At 42.0% G+C, this 24,506-nt stretch overlaps 1 protein-coding gene across 7 annotated transcripts in view; it reads right to left on the bottom strand.

Moving 5' to 3' along the window:
- RAD51B (RAD51 paralog B) overlaps positions 1 to 24,506 on the bottom strand; it is a 1,288,364-nt gene that overhangs the window by 853,747 nt on the left and 410,111 nt on the right. For all 7 annotated transcript variants that reach the window (XM_033953094.1, XM_033953095.1, XM_033953092.1 and 4 more), the window contains one exon: positions 5,618 to 5,711. In XM_033953094.1, the coding sequence (XP_033808985.1) occupies positions 5,618 to 5,711 (94 nt within the window). The remainder of the gene's footprint in view (positions 1 to 5,617; positions 5,712 to 24,506) is intronic.

Here is a 24,506-nt window from a genome sequence, read left to right as displayed (position 1 = left end):
CAGAAAAGACTAGACAAATCAAAAACATGGTATAGCCACCACCCTTTGTGGAAAAAGTATATTGTGGGAAACAGTGCTTGTGATGCACTAATATTACACTCTTCCTAAAGGCCATTGTTTCTTTGGGGGGGGGTTCTCATCATCATTTTTGGGATTCTTCAAAAATTTGGATTCAAATGTAGTAATATTTTTATTTTCTCAGACATAGTTGTTTTTAATGGCCAAAAAGAGGGTTAATTCTCTAAATATGACAAAAAAATGTCTTCTCCTCAGCCAGCAAACTTAGTTTTCAATCATGATCAAAAGGCTAGACTCCAGCAATAGAACGAGTTTGACTAGCTTGCTTTATGGCTTTTGGATGGATCTGCCTCCATTAGGAAGGACACTAAAAGGAAAAGTAATTAATAGTAATTCTATATTAACACATCACTTAAGCTTTAATACATCACTTATGCTTTCCAAACAAAAATGATTTTTGTACTGCAATATATACATTATGAAATGTATGGTCTTTAAAGACATATTTTACTGATAATTGTCAGCATAGTCAATGAGCTGTAGCTATGGGACTAATCTCATGGAGTGCCACTATTTAGGTGCCCTGATGCCAAGTTGTGAAAGCCTATCTATAAAAGCATCTGGGTGCCCAAATTCATTATAGAAGACTGGCATAATCTAGTATTGATAAACTTTACATTTATACACTCACAGTTATACCAGCCATTGTGGTATAAATGCGCATAACTTACAGTAATATCTAAGTTACGCATGTAAGTGGGAGACTACCCCACGTGTACACCCCCTTGCATTTAAACACACAGAGGGGTATTTCCAATAGTGCGTATAAGTTTGACTTTGGATATATCCCACAAGATGTCCAAATATCGTGATGGGGAAACATCAATTTTTGAAACCGCTAGACCAGTGTTTCTCAACACGCAGTACACGTAGTACCCCTAGGTATATGTGAGCCACTTGTGGGGCGTATGCAGCACTGCACGGGTCTTCTGCCTCCCCTTCCTCCTCAATTGCTGCTGTCACCAGGGATCCCATGCTCTCCTTCCTGCCCTCCAGCTGCATCGCCAAAGCCAACCCAAAAGACTTCTCTCGGATGTCAGAGCTGACGTCGGAGGGAAGCCTTCCAGGGATCCCAGTTACCTCAACAGTCCTTCCTGCCTTCAGCCACACTTGTTTGTAGGAATGCAGGCAGCGGCTCTTGCACACTGAATGTGGCTGACCCGGAAGCCTTTCCGCTGATGTCGGAGCTGACATCAGAGGGAAGGCTTGCAGGTCAGCCACGTGCAGCAGGCAAGAGCCGCTACCCGTGTTCCTGCAAACAAGTGCGGCTGAAGGAAGGAAGCAACAGCCCAGCTGGAAGGTCCTGAAGGGAGCAAATGTGGCCCTGGAGTGAGCAAGTAAGGGAGAGAGGGGATATCAACATAGGACAAAGGGAGAATGGGGGGGGTATTCAGTTGATATTCGTTAGGGGGTACTTGGCTTGAAGAAGTTGAGAAACTCTCTGCTAGACATCCACTTTTTTTTTTTTTTAAATGACCTATTTGGATGTCTTGGCCTTTAGGAAATCTAACTTTTTTGCCATTTTCAAATACAAAAACATCCATATTCAAAACGTCCTAATCCAGACCATTTAGACATGGGATGGGCCAGCATAGTAATGGATTGGCCACATAGACATCCCAAAAGAGCAGTGGAGCACCTTAGAGAGCACTGCTGTGAACTTAACATGAAGTGTGTCAGATGTATATCTCACCTTAACCCCCTTCTAATTTATGGTGAACCCCTAAAACTCCACCAAAACCTACTATACCTACCTATGTACCACTCCAATAGCCCTTATGGTTGTAGGTGGTACCTATATGGAAGAATAGTAGGGTTCAAGTGGGTTTTGATGGGCTCATACTTAATACAATAGATGTTGTGTTTAGAGTGGCTTATGGGCCTGGGTCCTTCTCTCTATGGTTCACTAGCCCACCTATCAGGTAACGCCACACACCTGATGCTCTACTAGGCTTCCCCATACCAGATGCTGCTGTTCTAGAGACAAGTATATACCTTTTTGTTCTCATTTTTGTGTGGTGGAAAGGGGGTCAGTGAACACTGGGGAATGTGGGGTTATCTTACCTTGATACATGCAGTGATCATCTGGTCAGTCTGGGCACCTTTGTTGCACTTAGACATTTCTAAAACAGGTCTAGCTTCAAACATCTAAGTTCCATCCAGGACATCTTGTAAAATGTTTGATTATTGCTGCAAGATGTTCAAATCTAACCTTCCCTTATGCATACCCAAAGACTGTCTATAACATACCTCCACTATGCCCATCTCAAGCTCTGGACACAGAGGCTGGGACACCTCACTAGACGTTCCAAAAGGCAATTACTAAATCCAAGTGCCGATTTAGGATGATTTTTTGACATTTAGACTTTTTTATTATGTGCCCCAATGACACTAAAGCAAGCTGTTACACTGCTGGCACTTTTGCAGGTTAAGTGTAAACTTGCACGCATAAGTGCATATATTTGTGCACTAACGAATGCAACAGCACATGAAGGTGGTTTCCCCATTATAGAATTGTGTTTATGGTTCCATACAGATGGATAATATTTGGGCCTTGCCTACTGGATTCTTAATGTAATAAAATTGCCGGAGGCAAAACCAGGGAAACTGGAGAAACATACCATAATCAACGGCAAAACAAATTGAAAGTAAAAAAGGATTAAGTCTGGTCCTTGTAAGTTAACACTAATATCCCATCATGTTTACCGTGTTCAAGTGAATGTGGCATGGCCTAAAGTGAATAGAGTTTCTTCACAAACAACTTTCCCCACAGCCTAAGTGAAAATAAATGGGAAAAACGCACCTCTAGTTTTTAACAGGTAATGTGACTGAGCTTACAGAGGGAAAGTAACGCATTCCTTTTAGTTTGCTGTGGCTGGTAGCTGACCTATGTACATTATGGGACAACTACAAAGCCTGTGTTTGATCTCAGTAAGAGGAGGATTTAAACCTGCAGCTGGCAGGTACATTTCAGTCTCATTTTTGTTGGATCTCAGTAGGCCTTGGTTATGCTTTTGTTTATTTGGGAGTTCTTATTTCTTTGCTTTGAAACCAAGTATGGTTTGGGAGTCTGCTGTTCCAGATGCTATTACAATAAATAAAAAGGAAAGGAATTTGATTAAAGAAAGTTGATTGTTGAATTGCCAGTGTTTGATAGCAGCAAAGAAGAATGCACTGCACACATATGATACCTTATGCCAATACAGAGAACACATTAAGATTTCATGGAACAGTGCCAAAAATGTTAATTTACTTCTACTTTTTTCTTCCTTTGTTTATGGAATGTAAAGGAAGTTGATAAAGTAACACAAAAGAACCTTTAAAACAAAGCCTTTCTTCCTTGCGTTAAGCCACAATACCTGCACATTTTACCACAATTTAGTAAAACGATCCCCTAAACCAAATGAGTCAGGGACCAGTTCAAATTTTGAACTGCAACTAACATTTAACAATAGTTAATTGTTTTGTTGTATTTTGATTTGTTTTGTGGAAAAAAAAAATCCACCAAGGTTTGATTTTGGCACCTTGAAATTTTTAAAGTAGCATTTTAAACAGCACTAAGTTAAGGCACCGTTTATAGAATATGGGCCTAAGTGACTGTTTGTTTAGGGTCCAGCCAGTGTTGAGAACATACTTGGAAAGTGCTTACTTTGCATTTAATAAAGCTACTGCATTACTTGCAACCCACATGTGTGGCTGTATTCCTAAAAGTTCCAGTCCAGGCCGCAGAGCCATGTTACCACATAGGTCTTTATAAATTAAATTTAAAATGTGAGGCATATAATAATAATGCAAACAATAATAATGCAGAAATGTAAACTTCTTTACAACAAAAAGCTCACCTCTCTTGTTAAATAAATGACTGAATACATCAATAAGTAAATAAATCACAAGTAATAGTAACAATATGAATTAGCGTTTGAAGGGTATAACAGGGTGATTAGACTAGGAAGGGTAAGTAGGTGACTATTTCAAGCTTATTCTGCAAAGAAAAGTAAGCACCTACTCTTCTTTACAGAACACTACTGCAATTGGTTGAAAATGTACATACATTAAAGCTTGATCACTTACCATACCATACCATACAGGATGTCCGAGGCGGTACTTGGAGAGACCTCACAGGAAAGGGACTTGGGAGTTCTGATCGACAAGTCGTTGAAGCCGTCCACACAATGTGCAGCGGCAGCAAAAAGGGCAAACAGAATGCTAGGAATGATAAAGAAGGGGATCATGAACAGATCAGAGAAGGTTATCATGCCGCTGCACCGGGTCATGGTATGCCCTCACCTGGAGTACTGCGTCCAGAACTGGTCGTTGTACCTGAAGAAGGACACGGTACTACTCGAAAGGGTCCAGAGAAGAGAGACTAAGATGGTTAAGGGGCTGGAGGAGCTGCCGTACAGCGAAAGATTAGAGAAACTGGGCCTCTTCTCTCTCGAACAGAGGAGATTGAGAGGGGACATGATCGAAACATTCAAGGTACTGAAGGGGATAGACTTAGTAGATAAGGACAGGTTGCTCACCCTCTCCAAGGTAGGGAGAACAAGAGGGCACGCTCTAAAGTTGAAAGGGATAGATTCCGTACAAACGTAAGGAAGTTCTTCTTCACCCAGAGAGTGGTAGGAAGCTGGAACGCCCTTCCAGAGGCTGTTATAGGGGAAAACACCCTCCAAGGATTCAAGACAAAGTTAGACAAGTTTCTGTTGAACAAGAACGTGCGCTGGTAGGGCTAGTCTCAGTTAGGGTGCTGGTCTTAGACCAGAGGGCCGCCGCGTGAGCAGACTGCTGGGCATGATGGACCACTGGTCTGACTCAGCAGTGGCAATTCTTATGTTCTTATCCAGCAAATGTCAGCTAGGAATTTCATTGCAGCTTACAAAATAATAGAAAGGATACAGAGATATAGACATTATACAAATGACTGCATAGACTAGGTCAGTGCAGTGAACAGAATACTCCCCATTACCATATTTCTATCCTCTGTAATAGTTATCCTCCTGTCCGTGACCTTGCTACCCCTTCCTGGCTTCTCCCTCAGGGCTCTACCTTTCTCAGGGTCTTCCTTCTATTTCCCCATAGCTGATATAAATGCTTGCATCTAGGTGTTAGCCAGAACACGTTTAAGTTATGGTATTCTATGAGCCATGTATGCATTTGTACACTTTGCCCATGCACATACCCACTGGCAAAGTACACAGCATTAAAATATGGCTCATACTTTTATGCTAATAGGTATTCTACAAGAGATCATTTGTATCCCTAAATGGCCACTTAAGGTGTTAATAACTAGAAAAACCACCATCTATACACATTTCAGCTGCCTGAAACTAGGATGCTCATTGCAGAATTGCCCTCCATAGTATATGCATGAAGGATATTTAGTAAGATATCTCAGGTAAAGCATAGGAATCAGTGGCCATACAAAAGCATTACACAGAGATGAAACAGAGAAAACCAAACTACCTGTAATTATCTTTTCTTTTCCCTTTTTTTTTTTGGTCAAGGTAAAGTTTCTAATGTGATCTAAGGAGTCTTTTACCTTCAGACAGGGATAAGTCATCAGCTGGAGACACCAAGTCTATCCGTGGAGCATTTCTGCTCAGCCGTGTGGTAATCTGATTTGTCAAGATAACCTGTGGACAGACATGGAGATGAAATTAAAAAAATTACAGAGCTACTAGAAGGGAAATACCTGCAGCTTCATTTAAAAAAAAAAATACAACAAACCAAAAACCCCCAGAACAGACTGCAATCATTCTTCAAGGTTCAGCAATTTCAGCTCTCTTGTCCAAAAACTTGGTATTTCCTAACTTGTCAATAGGGTATTTAAAATGGACAGCAAAGTCAGGTAGGCTTGCAATCTAGCTTTTATATCTTAGTACCAAACCTTTACAGAACAAAAAATAAATCAGTGTACCAATCCTTAATTAAGCAGAATACAGGACTAGCTTCAGTAAGCTGGGTAAATTTACATCTGCTGTCTGTTCAGGAAGAAATGCATTTGTTTCTTTTCCTCTGGGGTTGTACTGCATGCAGAGTCTTGCATCTTAGGGTTTGTCTGTATATATTAGTACTTTTAGTTTTTGGTCCCATATTTGCATGGGGTTATCTGTGTTCTGGTAGGAATGAATGTTGAGAAGCATACAGTGTGCGCCTTGTGTAGTTTAATTTTGTGGTTAACCATTATGTGTTGTCAATATGATTATATTATGTGTGTATATATGAAAAATGAATGGGAAAAATGGTGTTACAATTACAGTGTTCCCCCGGTCATTCGTGATTGGCGGTTCGCGGTCCCGGTCATTCGCGGTATTTTCCGACCAAGAATCGCCGACCAGAACAGCTGGAGAGAGCAGTCGGAGCACCAGCGAGTGAAGAAAATCACTTGCTGTATGCTCCGACCACCTCTTCCTGCACTAAAGTCGGGCCTTACCAATCAGGAGCTGTGTGATTTCCTTCACTCGCCGGCACTCCGGCTGCTCTCGCCTGCCTCTCCCATTGCCCCTTCCAGTCTCCCCCACGAAAAACCATATTTGTGGTTTTTCAAGATTCGCAGGGGTTCCTGGAACAGAATGGGGGAGTACGGTAGTACTACTATGGGGGTGGGGTCTGGGGCGGAGATTAGTTGGAGATGGGTGGGGTCTGGCCCACGACTTAGGCCAGTGTTCTTCAACTGCCGGTCTGCGGACTGGTGCCGGTCCACAAAATAATTATTGTAAATCAGTATTTTAGCATTGCTATTCCTGCATATCATACTCATATCAATGTCATATCAAAGCATTGCTAATTTTTTTTTTTTATTTCTCTATAGAGAGATACAGTTTGTAAACTACAAAGAAATAACTGTTTCCTTGATTGACAGAGTTACAAGACAAACAAGAGTAAAGACAAACTATAAAGATAAATATTCAGGATAAATGGGAGAAAGATTTACAGCTTAATTTGAGACATTGGGATGTTGCCCGAACTTTAAGAGCGACACCTGGAGTGACTCCGTGTACATTGTTAAGAGAAACGTATTATAGGGTTACATTACGTGCCTATTATACGCGTACACAATTGTTTTATAGTGGAGGTCTTCCTACACCATGTCATAAATGTGGGAGGGAGGGTCATACTTTAGGACATGCATTTTGGTTCAGCACTTTTGGAAGCGAATAATAAATTATATGTCAAAGATAATTGGAAGACCTTTGTGCTGTTCTCCTTCCCTCTTTATTTTGGATTTGCCAGAAGCTTTTGGCCATTTGCCTAAGGGACATAAGGCGCTGTGTAGGAAAATGAGTCTATTGGCTAGAAAATGTATACTTCAGTATTGGACGATCCCTGACCCACTGAGGTTTTGGCATTGGCGGAACCAATTACATCAGTTGGCCATTTAGTAACATAGTAGATGACGGCAGATAAAGACCCGAATGGTCCATCCAGTCTGCCCAACCTGATTCAATTTAAATTTTTTTTTTTTTTCTTCTTCTTAGCTATTTCTGGGCGAGAATCCAAAGCTTTACCCGGTACTGTGCTTGGGTTCCAACTGCCGAAATCTCTGTTAAGACTTACTCCAGCCCATCTACACCCTCCCAGCCATTGAAGCCCTCCCCTGCCCATCCTCCTCCAAACGGCCATACATAGACGCAGACCGTACAAGTCTGCCCAGTAACTGGCCTAGTTCAATCTTTAATATTATTTTCTGATTCTAAATCTTCTGTGTTCATCCCACGCTTCTTTGAACTCAGTCACAGTTTTACTCTCCACCACCTCTCTCGGGAGCGCATTCCAGGCATCCACCACCCTCTCCGTAAAGTAGAATTTCCTAACATTGCCCCTGAATCTTCCACCCCTCAACCTCAAATTATGTCCTCTGGTTTTACCATTTTCCTTTCTCTGGAAAAGATTTTGTTCTACGTTAATACCCTTTAAGTATTTGAACGTCTGAATCATATCTCCCCTGTCTCTCCTTTCCTCTAGGGTATACATATTCAGGGCTTCCAGTCTCTCCTCATACGTCTTCTGGCACAAGCCTCCTATCATTTTCGTCGCCCTCCTCTGGACCGCCTCAAGTCTTCTTACGTCTTTCGCCAGATACGGTCTCCAAAACTGAACACAATACTCCAAGTGGGGCCTCACCAATGACCTGTACAGGGGCATCAACACCTTCTTCCTTCTACTGACTACGCCTCTCTTTATACAGCCCAGAATCCTTCTGGCAGCAGCCACTGCCTTGACACACTGTTTTTTCGCCTTTAGATCTTCGGACACTATCACCCCAAGGTCCCTCTCCCCGTCCGTGCATATCAGCTTCTCTCCTCCCAGCATATACGGTTCCTTCCTATTATTAATCCCCAAATGCATTACTCTGCATTTCTTTGCATTGAATTTTAGTTGCCAGGCATTAGACCATTCCTCTAACTTTTGCAGATCCTTTTTCATATTTTCCACTCCCTCTTCGGTGTCTACTCTGTTACAAATCTTGGTATCATCTGCAAAAAGGCACACTTTTCCTTCTAACCCTTCAGCAATGTCACTTACATACATATTGAACAGGATTGGCCCCAGCACCGAACCCTGAGGGACTCCACTAGTCACCTTTCCTTCCTTCGAGCGACTTCCATTAACCACCACCCTCTGGCGTCTGTCCGACAGCCAGTTTCTGACCCAGTTCACCACTTTGGGTCCTAACTTCAGCCCTTCAAGTTTGTTCAACAGCCTCCTATGAGAAACTGTATCAAAGGCTTTGCTGAAATCCAAGTAAATTACATCTAGCATATGTCCTCGATCCAGCTCTCTGGTCACCCAATCAAAAAATTCAATCAGGTTCGTTTGGCACGATTTACCTTTTGTAAAGCCATGTTGCCTCGGATCCTGTAACCCATTAGATTCAAGGAAATACACTATCCTTTCTTTCAGCAACACTTCCATTATTTTTCCAACAACTGAAGTGAGGCTCACCGGCCTGTAGTTTCCTGCTTCATCCCTGTGACCACTTTTATGAATAGGGACCACATCCGCTCTCCTCCAATCCCCAGGAATCACTCCTGTCTCCAGAGATTTGTTGAACAAGTCTTTAATAGGACTCGCCAGAACCTCTCTGAGCTCCCTTAGTATCCTGGGATGGATCCCGTCTGGTCCCATCGCTTTGTCCACCTTCAGTTTTTCAAGTTGCTCATAAACACCCTCCTCCGTGAACGGCGCAGAATCTACTCCATTTTCTCGTGTAACTTTGCCAGACAATCTCGGTCCTTCTCCAGGATTTTCTTCTGTGAACACAGAACAGAAGTATTTGTTTAGCACATTTGCTTTCTCCTCATCACTCTCCACATATTTGTTCCCAGCATCTTTTAGCCTAGCAATTCCATTTTTTATCTTCCTCCTTTCACTAATATATCTTAAAAAATTTTTATCTCCCTTTTTTACATTTTTAGCCATTTGTTCTTCCGCCTGTGCCTTCGCCAAACGTATCTCTCTCTTGGCTTCTTTCAGTTTCACCCTGTAGTCCTTTTTGCTCTCCTCTTCTTGGGTTTTTTTATATTTCATGAACACCAACTCTTTCGTCTTTATTTTCTCAGCCACTAGGTTGGAGAACCATATCGGCTTCCTTTTTCTCTTGTTTTTATTGATTTTCTTCACATAAAGGTCCGTAGCCATTTTTATCGCTCCTTTCAGCTTAGACCACTGTCTTTCCACTTCTCTTATGTCTTCCCATCCTAACAGCTCTTTCTTCAGGTACTTTCCCATTGCATTAAAGTCCGTACGTTTGAAATCTAGGGAAGTTAGAGATGCTGGAATTACTAGAAAGCGAAAGATGTTGTTTCTACAAACCTGGGATTCATATTTGCAAGAATTACATCCTAAGGGCCGTAGTTGGGTCTCTTAATTGGGCTTTTATTTAATTGAATGAAAATAATACTGGTGTGTTTTGATGAGGTGGGGTAAAGAGTACCATTGGGTGGGTGGGGAGGGTGTGGAGAGGGGTGGTAGAGGTTATTGAAAGATTCAAACACATCATGATGGAGATGGAGGTGGGTATGGAGAGGGATAGGGATATGATGTATTCCGGAAAGGCATTTAAGATCTGGTGTTAAATGATCATAATAATTACAAGTCAAAGATCTTGATGCTTTTTTGGAGTGTGTTTCTGTTTCTCTTTATGCTTATTTTTATCTCTATTTTGTTTACTTTAATTATTATTTTAATTCTATCTTTAAATTATTTATTCATTACTTGTTGGAATATTTCTATCTCTATCTCTACCTCTGTCTTTTTATTTTTATTTTTCATACTGTTTCTTCAGGTACTTTAGTTAGATTGTGAGCCTTTGTTAGCCTCATAAGCTAACCCCTTAGTTTCTTTGCTAGCTGAACTTTGTGTTTTCTTTTTTTCTTCTTGATCTGGGCTTTTCTTAGGCGCATCCCATTCCCAGAGACAGGACACTGCTGCAAGGCTATCCATGTTCTCTGCCACTCTTGTTCTTTAATTCACATCTCAGAACATTTTTCCTTTACTCCGTTATATGCACAGCACTAGTCTCTCACCAGTAAAAGCAGAGATCTTGGCACAAACAGCTATTCCAGTCCAGACTGTCCAACTTTTCCAGCTGCAGCTTAAAATACAGCGGCTCTAAATCTAGCCAATAGCTTGAAATTCCTTGCTCTTTCTGGCCTGCTATATCCAAAAGCCTGCATTCCAACAGGAAAAGCAGCTGCTCCAGCTCCAACTTCAATTGCTACTCTGGACTAGGTTTCTTTAACTATTGCAGTTAAAATTCAATGGTAGCAGTTCAAAATTTCCCTCTCCCTCCACAATGAGTATTATGAGTTACCTTCTCTAGAATCTAATTTTCAGATGCTTGCAATGGTATTCACCTCCAGGACTGCTACCAATAAAACACATTTATGTGTTAAACTTGTCAGCTCCTCTGGTTATGTGTGACTTGCAATGCCAGCCAAAGCACAAACTACTACATTCTTCTGACCATATCAAACCAGATTTTCATAACAGCACTGCAATCTCCAAACAGAAAAAAAAAATAAAAAAATTCCTGTTTGGCTTGTCTAACCAATTTGTAACCTAAGACCTCTTAAGCCTCATCTCTTCAACTCTAACCAAATTTTTTCCCAAGCTCTCTTATGCCTTACCTCTGTATCCTGCTTACCTATATTTTGATGACTTTACATTGTACCTACATTTGCTGACTGTCCAGCTCTTCTTCGTTGTAAACCACCTCGAACTACTACAGCGTTGTCGGTATATAAGAATAAAATTATTATTATTAAATTCTTGAGTTTCCTCTCTAGGGCAAAGCTAGTCTCTTTATCCCACGTACATATCCCTACACTGTTACACTGAGGTCCCAAGCCCTGGAGTTCAATGAAAATTGTCTTCTTTTACTAAGAAGCACTAATAAGAACATAAGAATTGCCGCTGCTGGGTCAGACCAGTGGTCCATCCTGCCCAGCAGTCCGCTCACGCGGCAGCCCTCTGGTCAAAGACCAGCGCCATGAGACTAGCTCTACCATTGTACGTCCTTGTTCAGCAGGAACTTGTCTAATTTTGTCTTGAATCCCTGGAGGGTGTTTTCCCTTATGACAGACTCTGGAAGAGCGTTTCAGTTTTCTACCACTCTCTGGGTAAAGAATAGCTTCCTTACGTTCGTATAGAATCTATCCCCTTTCAATTTTAGAGAGTGCCCTCTCGGTCTCCCAACCCTGTCCTTATCTACTAAGTCTATCCTCTTCAGTACCTTGAATGTTTCAATCATGTCCCTTCTCAATCTCCTCTGTTCGAGGGAGAAGAGGCCCAGTTTCTCAAATCTTTCACTGTACGACAGCTCCTCCAACCCCTTAACCATCTTAGTCGCTCTTCTCTGGACTCTTTCGAGTAGTACCGTGTCCTTCTTCATGTAAGGCGACCAGTGCTGTACATAGTACTCCAGGTGAGGGCGCACCATGGTCAGGTACAGCGGCATGATAACCTTCTCTGACCTGTTTGTGATCCCCTTCTTTATTATTCCTAGCATTCTGTTTGCCATTTTTGCCGCTGCTGAACCATATATTGTAATGTGTGCTAGCATCTAGGCATAGAGCCCTCACAAATACAACATCTATACAAGGGTTACAAGTAAAACAAAATCCCCTATGGTGAAGCAGCCTATTTACTTGGCAGACTAAGTAAGAAGAGCAAATCTCTTGACTTTCTTTTTTTCCGTCTTGTCCCTGACAAGGACTAGTTAATATTGAGATTTGTAAAGCCTGTCTTCCCAATTAACCCAGTCTCACAAGCAAAGGGATAAATTAGTCTACTTTGGCAATCTTCTGTTACTTCATAGACAATCTCTGGAGGCGTATGTGGGAGGCAGCTCCTGCCTTCCTTGGGTTCCCTGAGTATCGGACAACGCAAGCCAAGCCCTTTGAACACCTTCTCCTGCCCTGGGTCCATCTTCCAATACTGTGGCTTAGGGTTAAAAACACATTTGAATAATCCCTTACTCCTTCCTTGGGGCTCCCCTGTTATGTTATGCCATAAGGCTTTTAACCGTCTCTCTGCCTGAGCCATGCCCTCCTGACTCAGGAAGCTAAATCTAGTTTTCTCAACTTAAGCTATCTCAATTCTCAGTAAGGGTGTCCTTAAGGGATCCCAGGCTTATATTATTCACTCCTTCACAATACATATTCAAGGAGCAACTACTGACTGGAAAATATGGAGTAGAGCGGGAATTTGGCTAGTTAAACAACTGAGACATCAACAAGAATGGGTGCCATTTTCTGTTCTGGCGGAGGAATATAAACTTCCTATCCAATAACAATTTAGGTGGATTCAGCTGTTACACTGTACAAAAGCTGCTCCTCTGCAAAATAAGGTTCAGAATGTACAACCAGAGCTTATATCACTAGGGTCCTGTTCAGTGAACTGTAAAGGTGCAGCGGCTAAGTGGTACAAACGGTTTAAATTAAATATATGCCTAGGGGGATTCAAGGTATATGGGAGTCTGAATTAAATCCCAAAAAATCCACAAAAATATTACTCACCAGGGATGGGCTAAACACCCCCGATAAACATTACGTGCAAAAAGGTGGAGAAAAAGCCTCAAACTTTCATATGCTTCAGCAGTAAACAATCAACTGATATGAGTTCAAACCTGCTTAATTTCCTATCATCGGCAAAAAACTGCACCACCACCACAATGTAATTATCAACAGGGTGTTAAACCCATCACTGTGCACAGGAAAAGAAAAATATTTTTTTTTCTTAGCTTGGGTTCCATGGTCCGAAAAACGCTGAAGATGTAAATGTCTGGCCAGACTAGATGAAACAACAGCGTTCACACGATGGGCATGGCTTCTGGAAGATCCATCGTGTGAATGCTCTCCTTTCATCTAGTCTGGCCAGACATTTACATCTAATCTAATCTAATCTAAACCTTAAGTTTATATACCGCATCATCTCCATGAGAATGGAGCTCGACACGGTTTACAAGAACTTAAAACAGTGGGTAGAGAAGAAGAAAAAGGATTACATGAACTTATGTGTAGAAGGGGGGAGAGAAAGGGGGGAAGGATAGAGCTACAATTTGCTGAAAAGCCAGGTTTTCAGTTGTTTGCGGAATAACTGAAGGGAGCTCAGGTTCCGCAGCGGGGTGGTGAGGTCGTTCCAAAGACCTGTGATTTTGAAGAGAAGGGATTTTCCCAGTTTGCCTGAATAGTGGATGCCGCTTGGAGAGGGGAAGGCTAGTTTTAGTCTACATCGTTTTTCGGACCATGGAACCCAAGCTAACCTGAGGCACATGGTCGGGTTGGGCCCATGTGCCTCAGGCCGCGCCCCCAGGTGGGACCTAAGGCTCCAGGGCCTATTCTGATTGGCCCACACGCCTTAGGCCCCACCAGTAGGCGGAGCTTTGGGACGGATGGGCCAATCCGGCCTCATTCCGTCGTTGGCTGCCTGCCGGACAGGCGGGTTTGGCTCCCGTCTGTCCCAACTACACAAAGGTACGGGGAAGGCGGGTGGGGGTGTCGTGGGGGTCGGCCAGGGGGGTCGCGGGTCGGCGGGGGGGGCGGTCGGAGGTTCTTGGGGGGGGGCGGTCGTTGGAGGGAGGGGGGTTTGCGTCGAGGGCAGGAGGGCCTGGGATCCCTCCTGCCCGTAATGTAGTGCGGGGTAGGGGGTCGCCGTGGCCAGGAGGGTTTGGGCTCCCTCCTGGCCCGATATTGTCAGGGAGTTGGGGAGTCGGCCGGGCAAGAGGGCTTGGGCTCCCTCTTGCTCCGATCGTGGATGCGGGTGCGGGTGGGAGCGCGTGCGAGCGGTCGTTCGGGGTGGGGGTGCGAGCGGTCCTGCTGGGGGGGGTGAATCGGGCATCGGGCGGGGTGGGGACTATGTAAAAAAAAATTTGTATACCGCGCGAGGGGTATGCGCGGTGGGTAAAAACGCGTATAACGCGCGCGTTATATGCGTGAAAATACGGTACTACTTTTGAGAACCTAGTGGTTAGTGCAATGGCTTGAGGCCCTGGGGAATTGGGTTCGATTCCCACTGGAGCTCCTTGTGACTCAGGGCAAGTCACGTAACTCTTCATTGCCCCAGATACAAAATAAGTACCTGTATATAATATGTAATCCACTTCGACTGTACCCTCAGAAAGGCAGCATATCAACTCCCTTTCCCTTACTTACTTTCCATACAAAATGGTTTGTTGCCTTTATAATAATTCCTTTTAGTTTTACCCACTGCTTTCCTTCTTCCAGATGTTCTCATCCAAACAGCTCCTTGACAAAATCCCCCATATCAAGGAAGCTAGTTTTTTGTTTGTTTGTTTTAAGTTTAGAACCTTCACTTTTGAATGAGCCCTCTCTACAACTGTCTTAATATTAAACTATAACATGTGATCACTGGATGCCAGATGAGAACCCACTATAACATCAGACAGTCAATTGCCAAGTATATTCTCTTGGGAGAAGATCCAAGATTTTATCTGTCCTGAGGTAAAGGTAGTCTTGTGCTAGGCACAGCCCCTTGGGGAGAGTTACAGTGTGGTGGCTATTAGAGAATGGCAAGGGGACAAAATTTGTCCCTGTCCCCGCAGGAACTCAATTTCCCCATCCCATCCCGGTGAGTTTTGTCACTGTCCCTGTCCCATTCCTGTAAGCTCTGCTTTAACCACACAAGTTTCAAACACTTATGATTTTAAAGTGTTTGAGGCTTGTGCAGATGAGGACAGAGCTTGCAGGAATGGGGCAGGGACAGAAAAAGAACTTGCAGGGACGGTAAAATGAGTTCCCGCGGGGACGGGGAAAAATTTATCCCTGTGTCATTCTCTAGTGGCTATTCCTGAGAAAGCTTGCTTGCTGGTAGGTATTACACTGTGTGATTTCAGTCCCTGTATATAATGTGTAAACCACTTTGATTATAACCATAGAAAGGCGGTATATCAAGTCCCATTCACCGTTTTCATTCCCTTTTGATACTCTGAGCAACCTGTTGTTTAGATACTCTGGCTCATTTTGTCTGAGGATCTTGAAAATCAAAGATAGTTTTATATTTGGCCCTGTAAGGTACTAGTAACCAGTACGGTTTTTGTAGGAAAAGTGTGATATCGCCATACCACTTGCAGTCCTCTATCAGTCATGCTGCAGCATTCTCAATTAATTGAAGGTGGTGAAAGCTTTCTTTGGTTTGAGCAATATGCAGAGCATTACAGTGGTCCAGCATGACATTATCACAGCATGAATCACTAATGTCAGACTTGTATTTTCAAGATAAGGAGAGATTTTATAGTTTCTCTGCAAGTTATAGAAAAGTGTGTAAAGGCTGCTTTGAATTTGTGGGATCACAGTAAGTGATGAGTCCAGCAGTATCCTGTGATTTTAGGGGAGTTCACAATTTCCAAATAGTATTTTGGAAATCAGGTACTTGTCCACTTGTGTTTGGAATCCACAGACTCTTTTATTTGGGTTCAAGCACAGTTTGTTGTTTTGTGCCTATTCCTGAGTTGCTATAAACAGGCAGTCATTTTACTCAAAGCTGTGATTAGATCTGGTTCAACTGGCAGTATTTGAACAGCATCAGCATAATATAGAGGTTTGTGTCCATGAACTGAAACAGTTCAGCTAAAGGCCGAGGTAGTTATTAAATAAGATAGAAGGTGATATGGATCTCTGTGTTACCCTGCACTTCAGTGTCCAAGATGAAGCGCTGTTGCTGAACAACAAGTTGTCTGACAACTAGCACTTGTACCATGCAAACAGTGTGTTACTGATACCAGTTTCTGCCAGCTGTATAGGCCTATTATTACGATCCACAGTGTTGAAGGCTGCTGAGAAATGCAGCAACACTAGTCCTGAGGTGGATCCCCCGTCACAGTTTCTGTGGATATTGTCAAGCAGGGATATAAACAGGAAAAAAGGCAAAGGGAGATGTTTTAATACAACCAAGGTAAACTTTAAATCATCTTTCAACTCCACCCTTTCAGCAATGCAAGCAGTGTCTCACTTCCGGTTCACCACACAATTGTTTCCCACGTACTCACCTTTTTGTCGAAACGCGGACCGTGTTGGGTCCTGTGTCCCTAGCGGACTAGGTCCTTTAAGGCTCTTATGTGGATGATTTACTTTTATGTGGATGGAATTATTTTATGTGGATGATTTTAGTGTACCTTTGGAACTTTGATACTTTCAAATAAAGTCCATTTGGGAACGTCGTCACTCCACAGAGTTTTTTTTGTTTTCTCTGGCTCCACAGGTACTCCAAGAGATTGGCCTGTTAGCACCAGCCCACTCTCGTGGGTCTGCATCCTTTCCCCAGAGGAGTATGCACAAGAAGGGGACTTCTCATCTGCCTTTGACACTATAGACCAGGGGTGCCCACACTTTTTGGGCTTGTGAGCTACTTTAAAAATGACCAAGTCAAAATGATCTACCAACAATAAAATGTTTTTTAAAAAACACAAAGCGCACTGTACACAGAGAAAATGTTAATTATCATTTATATTCCGGGGGTTTTTCAAAGAAGTCAAGGCAGATGACTCTATGCTATGTCACCTCAGTAACAACCATACAAAAATAGACAAATATACCCCCTTCCCTTTTTACTAAACCACGATAGCAGTTTTAGCGCAGGGAGCTGCACTGAATGCCCAGCACTGCTCTCGACGCTCATAGGCTCCCTGCACTAAAAGCTGCTATTGCGGTTTAGTAAAAGGGGGCCATAGTGCAAAATATAGACAGCAGATATAAATTATCAAAACGGACACATTTTGATCACTAAATTGAAAATAAAATCATTTTTCCTACCTTTGTTGTCTGGTGATTTCATGAGTCTCTGGTTGTACTTTCTTCTGACTGTGCATCCAATCTTTCTTCCCTGCTTCCCCTCCTCCAGACCTCATTCCCTCCCCAAACTTTTTCTTCCTCTCTCCCTGCCCTTTCTTTCTCGCTGCCTCCCTTTCTGTTTTTCTCTCTTCATGCCCCTTTCTTTCTTTCTGTTTCCCTTCTTTCCATCTGTCTCCGTGCCTGCCCCCTTTCTTTCTTTCGCCCTGCCCTCCCCCAAGCCACTGCCGCCATCGGGGAACAGGCCCCCAAACCACTGCCACCGCCATCGGGGAACAGGCCCCCAAACCACCGCCGCCGCCATCGGGGAACAGGCCCCAAAGCCACCGCCACCCCAAGCTTTCCCTGCTTCACTGCGTCAGGCCCACCAGCATTCCTCTCCCCAACATCAATTCTGCCATCGGAAAGGAAGTTCCGGGCCAGCCAGGCAGCGATTGGCTGGCCCGGAAATTCCTCTCCAATGGCAAATTTGAAGTCGGGGAGAGGAAGGCTGATCGGCCCGGTAGATTATGAAGGCAATGTGAGTCTATCACAGAGCCCAGGATGGGCTCAACGATCAACTCACATTGCCTTGGCGATCTACCAGTCGATCGCAATCGACCTATTGGGCACCCCTGCTAGAGACCATACTCTCCTCTTAGAAAGACTGGAAGCAATAGGTATTACCAATCAAGTTCTTTTGTGGTTTCAATCTTACTTTGCTAACCAATCCTCATCAGTTTTATTCAATAACTCTACTTCTGAAAATTTCACCGTAGACTATGGTATTACTCAAGGGTCTATCCTCTCACCACTCTTGTTTAATATCTTTCTAGCTCCTCTGATGACTCTCTGCCAATCCATTGGGTTTAGTGCATTTGCTTATGCCGATGACATCAACTTTTTACATCCCAAGGACTCCAAAAACCCTCTGGATGCTTCAGCGATCAACAAGAAACTGGAACTAACAGGCTTGCTCTCAATGTTATCAAAGTCAAAGGTAATGTTCTTTCCTTGGAAAGATGGCCTTAAACTCGATTTTCCTATCACTCTCAAGGGTGAAACACTTCAGGTGATCAACTCTTAGGGGTCAAGATCTTAGGGGTTACATTTGATCAGAAGATATCTTATCATGAACATATCAGTAGTGTAGTTAAGTCCACTTTTTTCAGATTACACCAAATTCGTTCTGTTTCAAAATTTTTGGAGCCTAAATCAATTAACATTCTGATGATTCTAACTCTCTGGTGATTTCCAAAATTGATTACTGTAATGCCCTATTCAAGGGAATTGCCCTAAAAGAAGACATTTACAAATCATCCAAAATGCTTCTATCAAACTCATTATGAATGCAAAGAAATTTGACCATGTTCCGCTGCTCCTTTAAAAAGCTCATTGGCTTCAGGTGTCCCATTGCATAACCTTGAAAATATGCCTGCTAACTCTCAAGTCTCTTCTTTATAAAGCCCCAACCTTCATTGATAGACTCTTGGTTCCTTATGTTACCACCAGAATGCTTAGATCCAGTGACCAAACACTTATTGATGGTCCCCTCCCTTAAAATTATCAGCACACTTCCACAATATATTTTTTCTGTCACAGCACCACAAACGTGGAATTCCCTACCCATTCACTTAAGGGAAGAATGTCTTATAGACAGATTTAAGAGCAAGTTAAAGTGCTTTCTTTTTAAAGATGCCTTTGACTGATTAGTTCCCTAGATTTGGTTAGCTCTGTTAAACTTTGATCTATGATTCCTCCTGACACTTCTAACTTATCCCTTCCTGTTGTTTTACCCCCAATTTGTTTCCTTTACTATCAATTATTGTATTTCTCACCTTTTCCCTTTTGTAGCGTATGTCATGTACATCAAGTCTATGTTACATGTATCATCCTCCCTGAAAGTTGTAAAGCTTTTAACTGTGTATATCACTTTGAAGTATGATTAAGCAATTATTCAAATTTTAAATAAACTTGACCTCTGAGCAACGAAGCCACACAGGAAAAAGGAACCAATAAACAAAAATACTTAAAAATAATAAAAAGAAGTAGAGCAGAACACATCTTCTAAGTTCACTTGCAAAATTAAAAACTGAAGAGGGAGCTATTCTCCATTGCTTAAGGGGAGGAGTTGAAAGATTGTGAGTGACATTGTTCTGCAAAGTTCGCAACTAAAGGAGGATAACAGTTTCAGTACAGAATCCTATGTCTTTGAAACAGAAAGATGAACTTAGGCACTGGTAATGTAGGCCAAGGTTTTAAAGGCCTACATTTCTGGCACCTGGGTTCATCATAGAATCACAGCTAGTAGCACTTAGTGGCGCCTAAGGCCAACTCTGCTCCTACACTTTGCTGAGTAATAAACCAGACAACTGAATAGAAAAGAGGGAAGACCACAGGAAAGCATCTGATAGTAAAGAACACTGTATTTGAAAGGAATATGATAAGCAATAAGCAAAATGAGTTCAGCTAACACCCGGGTGCCTAGCAATGTTCTTTACTATGGTCTTCCCTCATTTCTATTCAGTTTTCTGGTTTATTACTCAGCAAAGAGAGCCCTCTGATCTTCACAACAACAACTGTTAACTGTCCCATTATTTAGACAGTTATTTCTTGATACTCCCAGGAACTCTTCTTTCTCGGTTATGCCCCTACACTTTGGAATTCCTTACCACACTACATCTGCAATGAAAGTTTGCTTTCAAGAGCTTATTACTTCTCGCAGGCCTTTTATTCACAATCTGACAGAGCAGATTAAATAGCAAAAATAAATAAATAAATAATAATAAACCAAGATAAACAAGGACTCCTTTTACTCCCTAGCCTGATGTCTTATCTTTTTCCCTTTTCCACACCTCAGATTTTACTGTAATTAACCTCTCGTTCTCTCCTCATGTTCTTATTTGATGTTGGTTGTTTTGGTATTAGTTTGTTTCTTAACCCTCCTTTTATATGAGTTTGTAAACCGCTTAGATTTTAACCCTGGTTTTATATTTGTGGTATATTACATAAATTTAACTTGAACTGCTGTTCCCAGGAGGCACCCAGGATTTAATTTTTTTTTTTTTTTTTTTACTCAGCTTTTAATGGTGCGATCAATAATTGCACCACTTAAAGCCAATTAAAACAAGTTAGGCGTCGGCAGTTATAATCTAGGCATCTAACTTTAGGCTACCCTTATCAGAATTTCCCTCAAAGTGCTTGCTAAGGGAGTTTTCTAATATATAAAGGCTGACCTAATATATTTACAAAGGCCATAATTAGGGGTTCTTTTACTAAGCTACACTAAAAAGTGGCCTGCACTTTTATTAGCACATGGGTTTCCCACATGCCGAGGCCACTTTTAGCACCGCAGTAAAATTACCACATCTTCTATTTTAGGAATGAATGACCATATGCTAATTTCTAATTTAGCGCATGGTCATCACGTTGCGTGTCATCGTGTTGCATCTGCGCCTGCGTGGAAGCCCTCCAGATGCAGCCCCGACCTCAGGGAAGACAACGAGGGTTTGTATGGGAGCGTGACTAGGGGCGAGATAGGGTGGAGCTGGGAGGTGGGATGGGATGGGACCATGTACCCTCTTTTTTTACTTTAAAAATCTGGTAACCCCAGGAAATCCAGCTATACAATATAAAATAGCTCACCTTTATCTACATATTTATTCACACTTTCAGAGTAAAATGTAGCAGATTGGTGAGCAAGATTTACCATGGCTAAATTCATGTTATTTTTCTCCCGTTAAACCATTCATATGTATTTGCTCAATAATTTGGGGGTCCTTTTAGGGTAGCGTGCATTTACCACAGCTTAAAGTCGCATACTACGGGATGCACTCAAGCATCTTGCAGTAAATGCCTAATTGTCACATGCTAACTCAGGGATCTCAAAGTCCCTCCTTGAGGGCCGCAATCCAGTCGGGTTTTCAGGATTTCCCCAATGAATATGCATTGAAAGTAGTGCATGCACATAGATCTCATGCATATTCATTGGGGAAATCCTGAAAACCCGACTGGATTGCGGCCCTCAAGGAGGGACTTTGAGACCCCTGTACTAACTACACACTAAAAAATTTTTTCATTTTTCTTAAGAGGATGTGTCTCGGGGAAGGGCATAGAGGTTAGTGATTTCTAAGTTCAGTTAGCACAGCTACATTACAGTGCACTGATTAGCACGGGATTATCACATGAACCCTTACTACCTAAAAAAAACAATGACAGTTTATTAAAAATTTGATATATTGCCTGGCCTATGCAGATCTAGGTGGTTTACAATAAGAAAAAACAGATATTGTTGGAAAGGAATTCCAGTGTCATGATAGGACAGCCCTAACACATTAATTCCAGATGGGGCGGAAAAAAAGGAAAAAACTTAAAAAGAAATACGCAAACCAAAAGAAAACACATTTTTTATTACAATGTATATCCATATCCATAAGTATATTTTTTGCTCTCCCTCCAGCTCAATATTGAAAGCTAATATAAATAAGTGAGTCTTTAATAGTTTTTAAATGCTTTTACTTTTTTTTTTTTAGCTTGTCCTCCCAAAGTTGCTCAGAACAGGTTACAAATCAGGTACTTCAAGCATTTTCCCTATCTGTCCTGGTAGGCTCACAGTCTATTTAATTTACCTGGGGCAGTGGAAGAAACAGCACGGGGTTTGAACCCACAACCTCAGGGTGCTAAGGCTGTTGTAGCTCTAACCACTATGCCACACTCTCCTTTTTTTTAAATTGCACATATTACTTTTGGCGGATTATTCCAGAGGACAGGAGACAACAACAAAAAAAAAGCACATGGATGTGTTGACCCCCCAGCGAGCCTTAGAGACATATGGCATGGCTAGTCTGGTGTCAGTATGTGCTAACATGGTACTTTTTTTGAAATGGCTGAATGCTAATGGCCATTAATACAAAAATTATAAAATTGGCCATTTTACTGCTTAGCACGTAAGGGCAAGCTAAGGCTACTTTATACCACAACTTAGGGTCTCTTCTATTAAACTACGCTAGCAGTTTGTAGCGCGGTGAGCCGTGCTGAATGGCCTGCACTGCTCCCGACGCTCATAACAGTTCCTATGAGCGTCGGGAGCAGCATGACTCTCTGCGCTAAAAACTGCTAGTGCAGTTTGATAGAAGAGGCCCTTAGTAAAAGGACCCCTTTGTTCTTTACAATAGTCTCTATTTTGCCCAGCATTGTGTTGAATGGGGACTATCTATCTGATACCCAACAATCGAAACCAACCTAACGCCTCCCCACTCTCTAAAACAACCTAACGCCACAAGAACCACCTCATCTCTATGAACCAAGTTGACTACTCTCTAACTATTCTATAATTCCTCTGGAAATGGCCAGATAGATCCTTTTTGTAATCCGCCTTGAACCGCAAGGTAACGGCGGAATAGAAATCACTAATGTAATGTAATAAAAATTTGCCAGGAAAGGGATGTCAGAAACTGGTCAGTAGGTTCTCAGGACACACCCAGCCAATCAGATTTCTCAGGACAACCACAATTGCATACAATTGAAGCAGTGCTGTGGGTATCTGAGAACTTGGTTGAAAATCATTGGTCTATTTCTATGCACCACACTGGTGTAAGGAAATTTGAAGTGTAATATTCACTCTAGAGGAGCTGTACTTTCTATGTTTCTATTATGCATAAAAAAACTTATGGAAATTTACATCTGTTTTTGAAAAACCTATTGATATGGGATTACATAAGTGACAAAAACCTTACTGTAGTTCACTTGAGCTAATGCTCTTGGACAGCAAGTGGAATTTTGGCATCTCTTTGTGTATATATTTTACATTATAATTTCAAAACCAACAGTTAATAAAACTGGGGGGAAAACAATAATGGCTATCATTTATACCTCAACCAAATCGACCAGCAATTCTTGGATGGAACTTGTGGCTTCCAATCAAACTGAACAGGTAAATTATCTGACAACAGAGCCTGTCCAGCGGAGAGGAATATACCTTAATAGTAAACATTTTCTTCAGCCATTTTTAAATAATCATTTTAGAAACTTGGGTCTATGTGCATGAAACTCTTTTCTTGGAAGAACACTATTGCCTTTCCTGCTAACTTATTTGTCAAGTAACAGCTGCTTTACACATTCCTGTGCAAACATTAAAGTTTTCAGTCTCTACTGGCATATCTCATAACAAAGAACAGTCATTTAGAGGTATTGCATTACATGTTTTTTTCCCAGTTGAATTACTGTACAATACTTGTACTCTACAGTTCTGAGAAATCACACCAAATTGGATCAATCAAGTGGAAGTCTGGTAAGATCATTAATGCACCAAGAAGCCACCTGGAGATCACACTTTTCATTTCCCAACCCTCAATTTCACATGGAAAGGAGTACAGTAATAAGAATTGCTAGATTCAAAGACTTTTGTATACAAAAAAGTGGTTACTTTACATTAGCAGATTTCTTAACATGTTTAACAAATTATTTCCAGATGGAATTAGAAAAAAAATACAAAAATTGGTACTTCAGACTAAGACTGTCTTTGCTATTTTTAGACATGCCTTACCTCTATTTCTATATTTTTCTACTGTCAAAGAACTTCTTGAACACTCTGAAGTTATCCTTATTTAAATGGATACAAAGTCAGTGTTAACGTATGTGCATAAATTGTTGAGTAGAAGGTGGAAAAGATAGTAATAATGAATTGAATGTAGTTGAGTGAAGGCAAGAAAGGGAAGAAAGAAATAGTACCAGTGATGTACTATAAAAGTAGGTTCTTGGTTGGGTTCCTTTCAACATTTTTCTCTAGTGGAAGGGATATCAGGAAGGGTTTACCATATTGTGTAGGATACCAAAATTAGAGAATGACATGGTGAAGAAACTCCATGGTGAGCCATGGTGGGCCGAGGCTATAGAGACACCAAACACTGACTCGCCACAGACACGGAAACAAAACTTTTCACTGCCTGCAAGAACACTGAAAAGTTTTGTCCCCGCAGTTGGAAGCACGCCCCTCAATCCTTACCACTAGTAACCACTTGTAAGGGGTACACAGTACTATACAGGTCTCCTGCACCCTTCCTCCCCAATGTGGAGTCACTGCCATTCGCCACCACCGGCAATCCCATTTGTAAACATCCTTCCTTCTTGCTCTCCAGCTGC

Source organism: Geotrypetes seraphini, chromosome 7 (genome assembly GCF_902459505.1).
Source record: "Geotrypetes seraphini chromosome 7, aGeoSer1.1, whole genome shotgun sequence".
NCBI lineage: Eukaryota > Metazoa > Chordata > Amphibia > Gymnophiona > Dermophiidae > Geotrypetes > Geotrypetes seraphini.
Note: the sequence above shows the minus strand (reverse complement) of the source record. Positions and strands in the feature narration are given on the sequence as shown.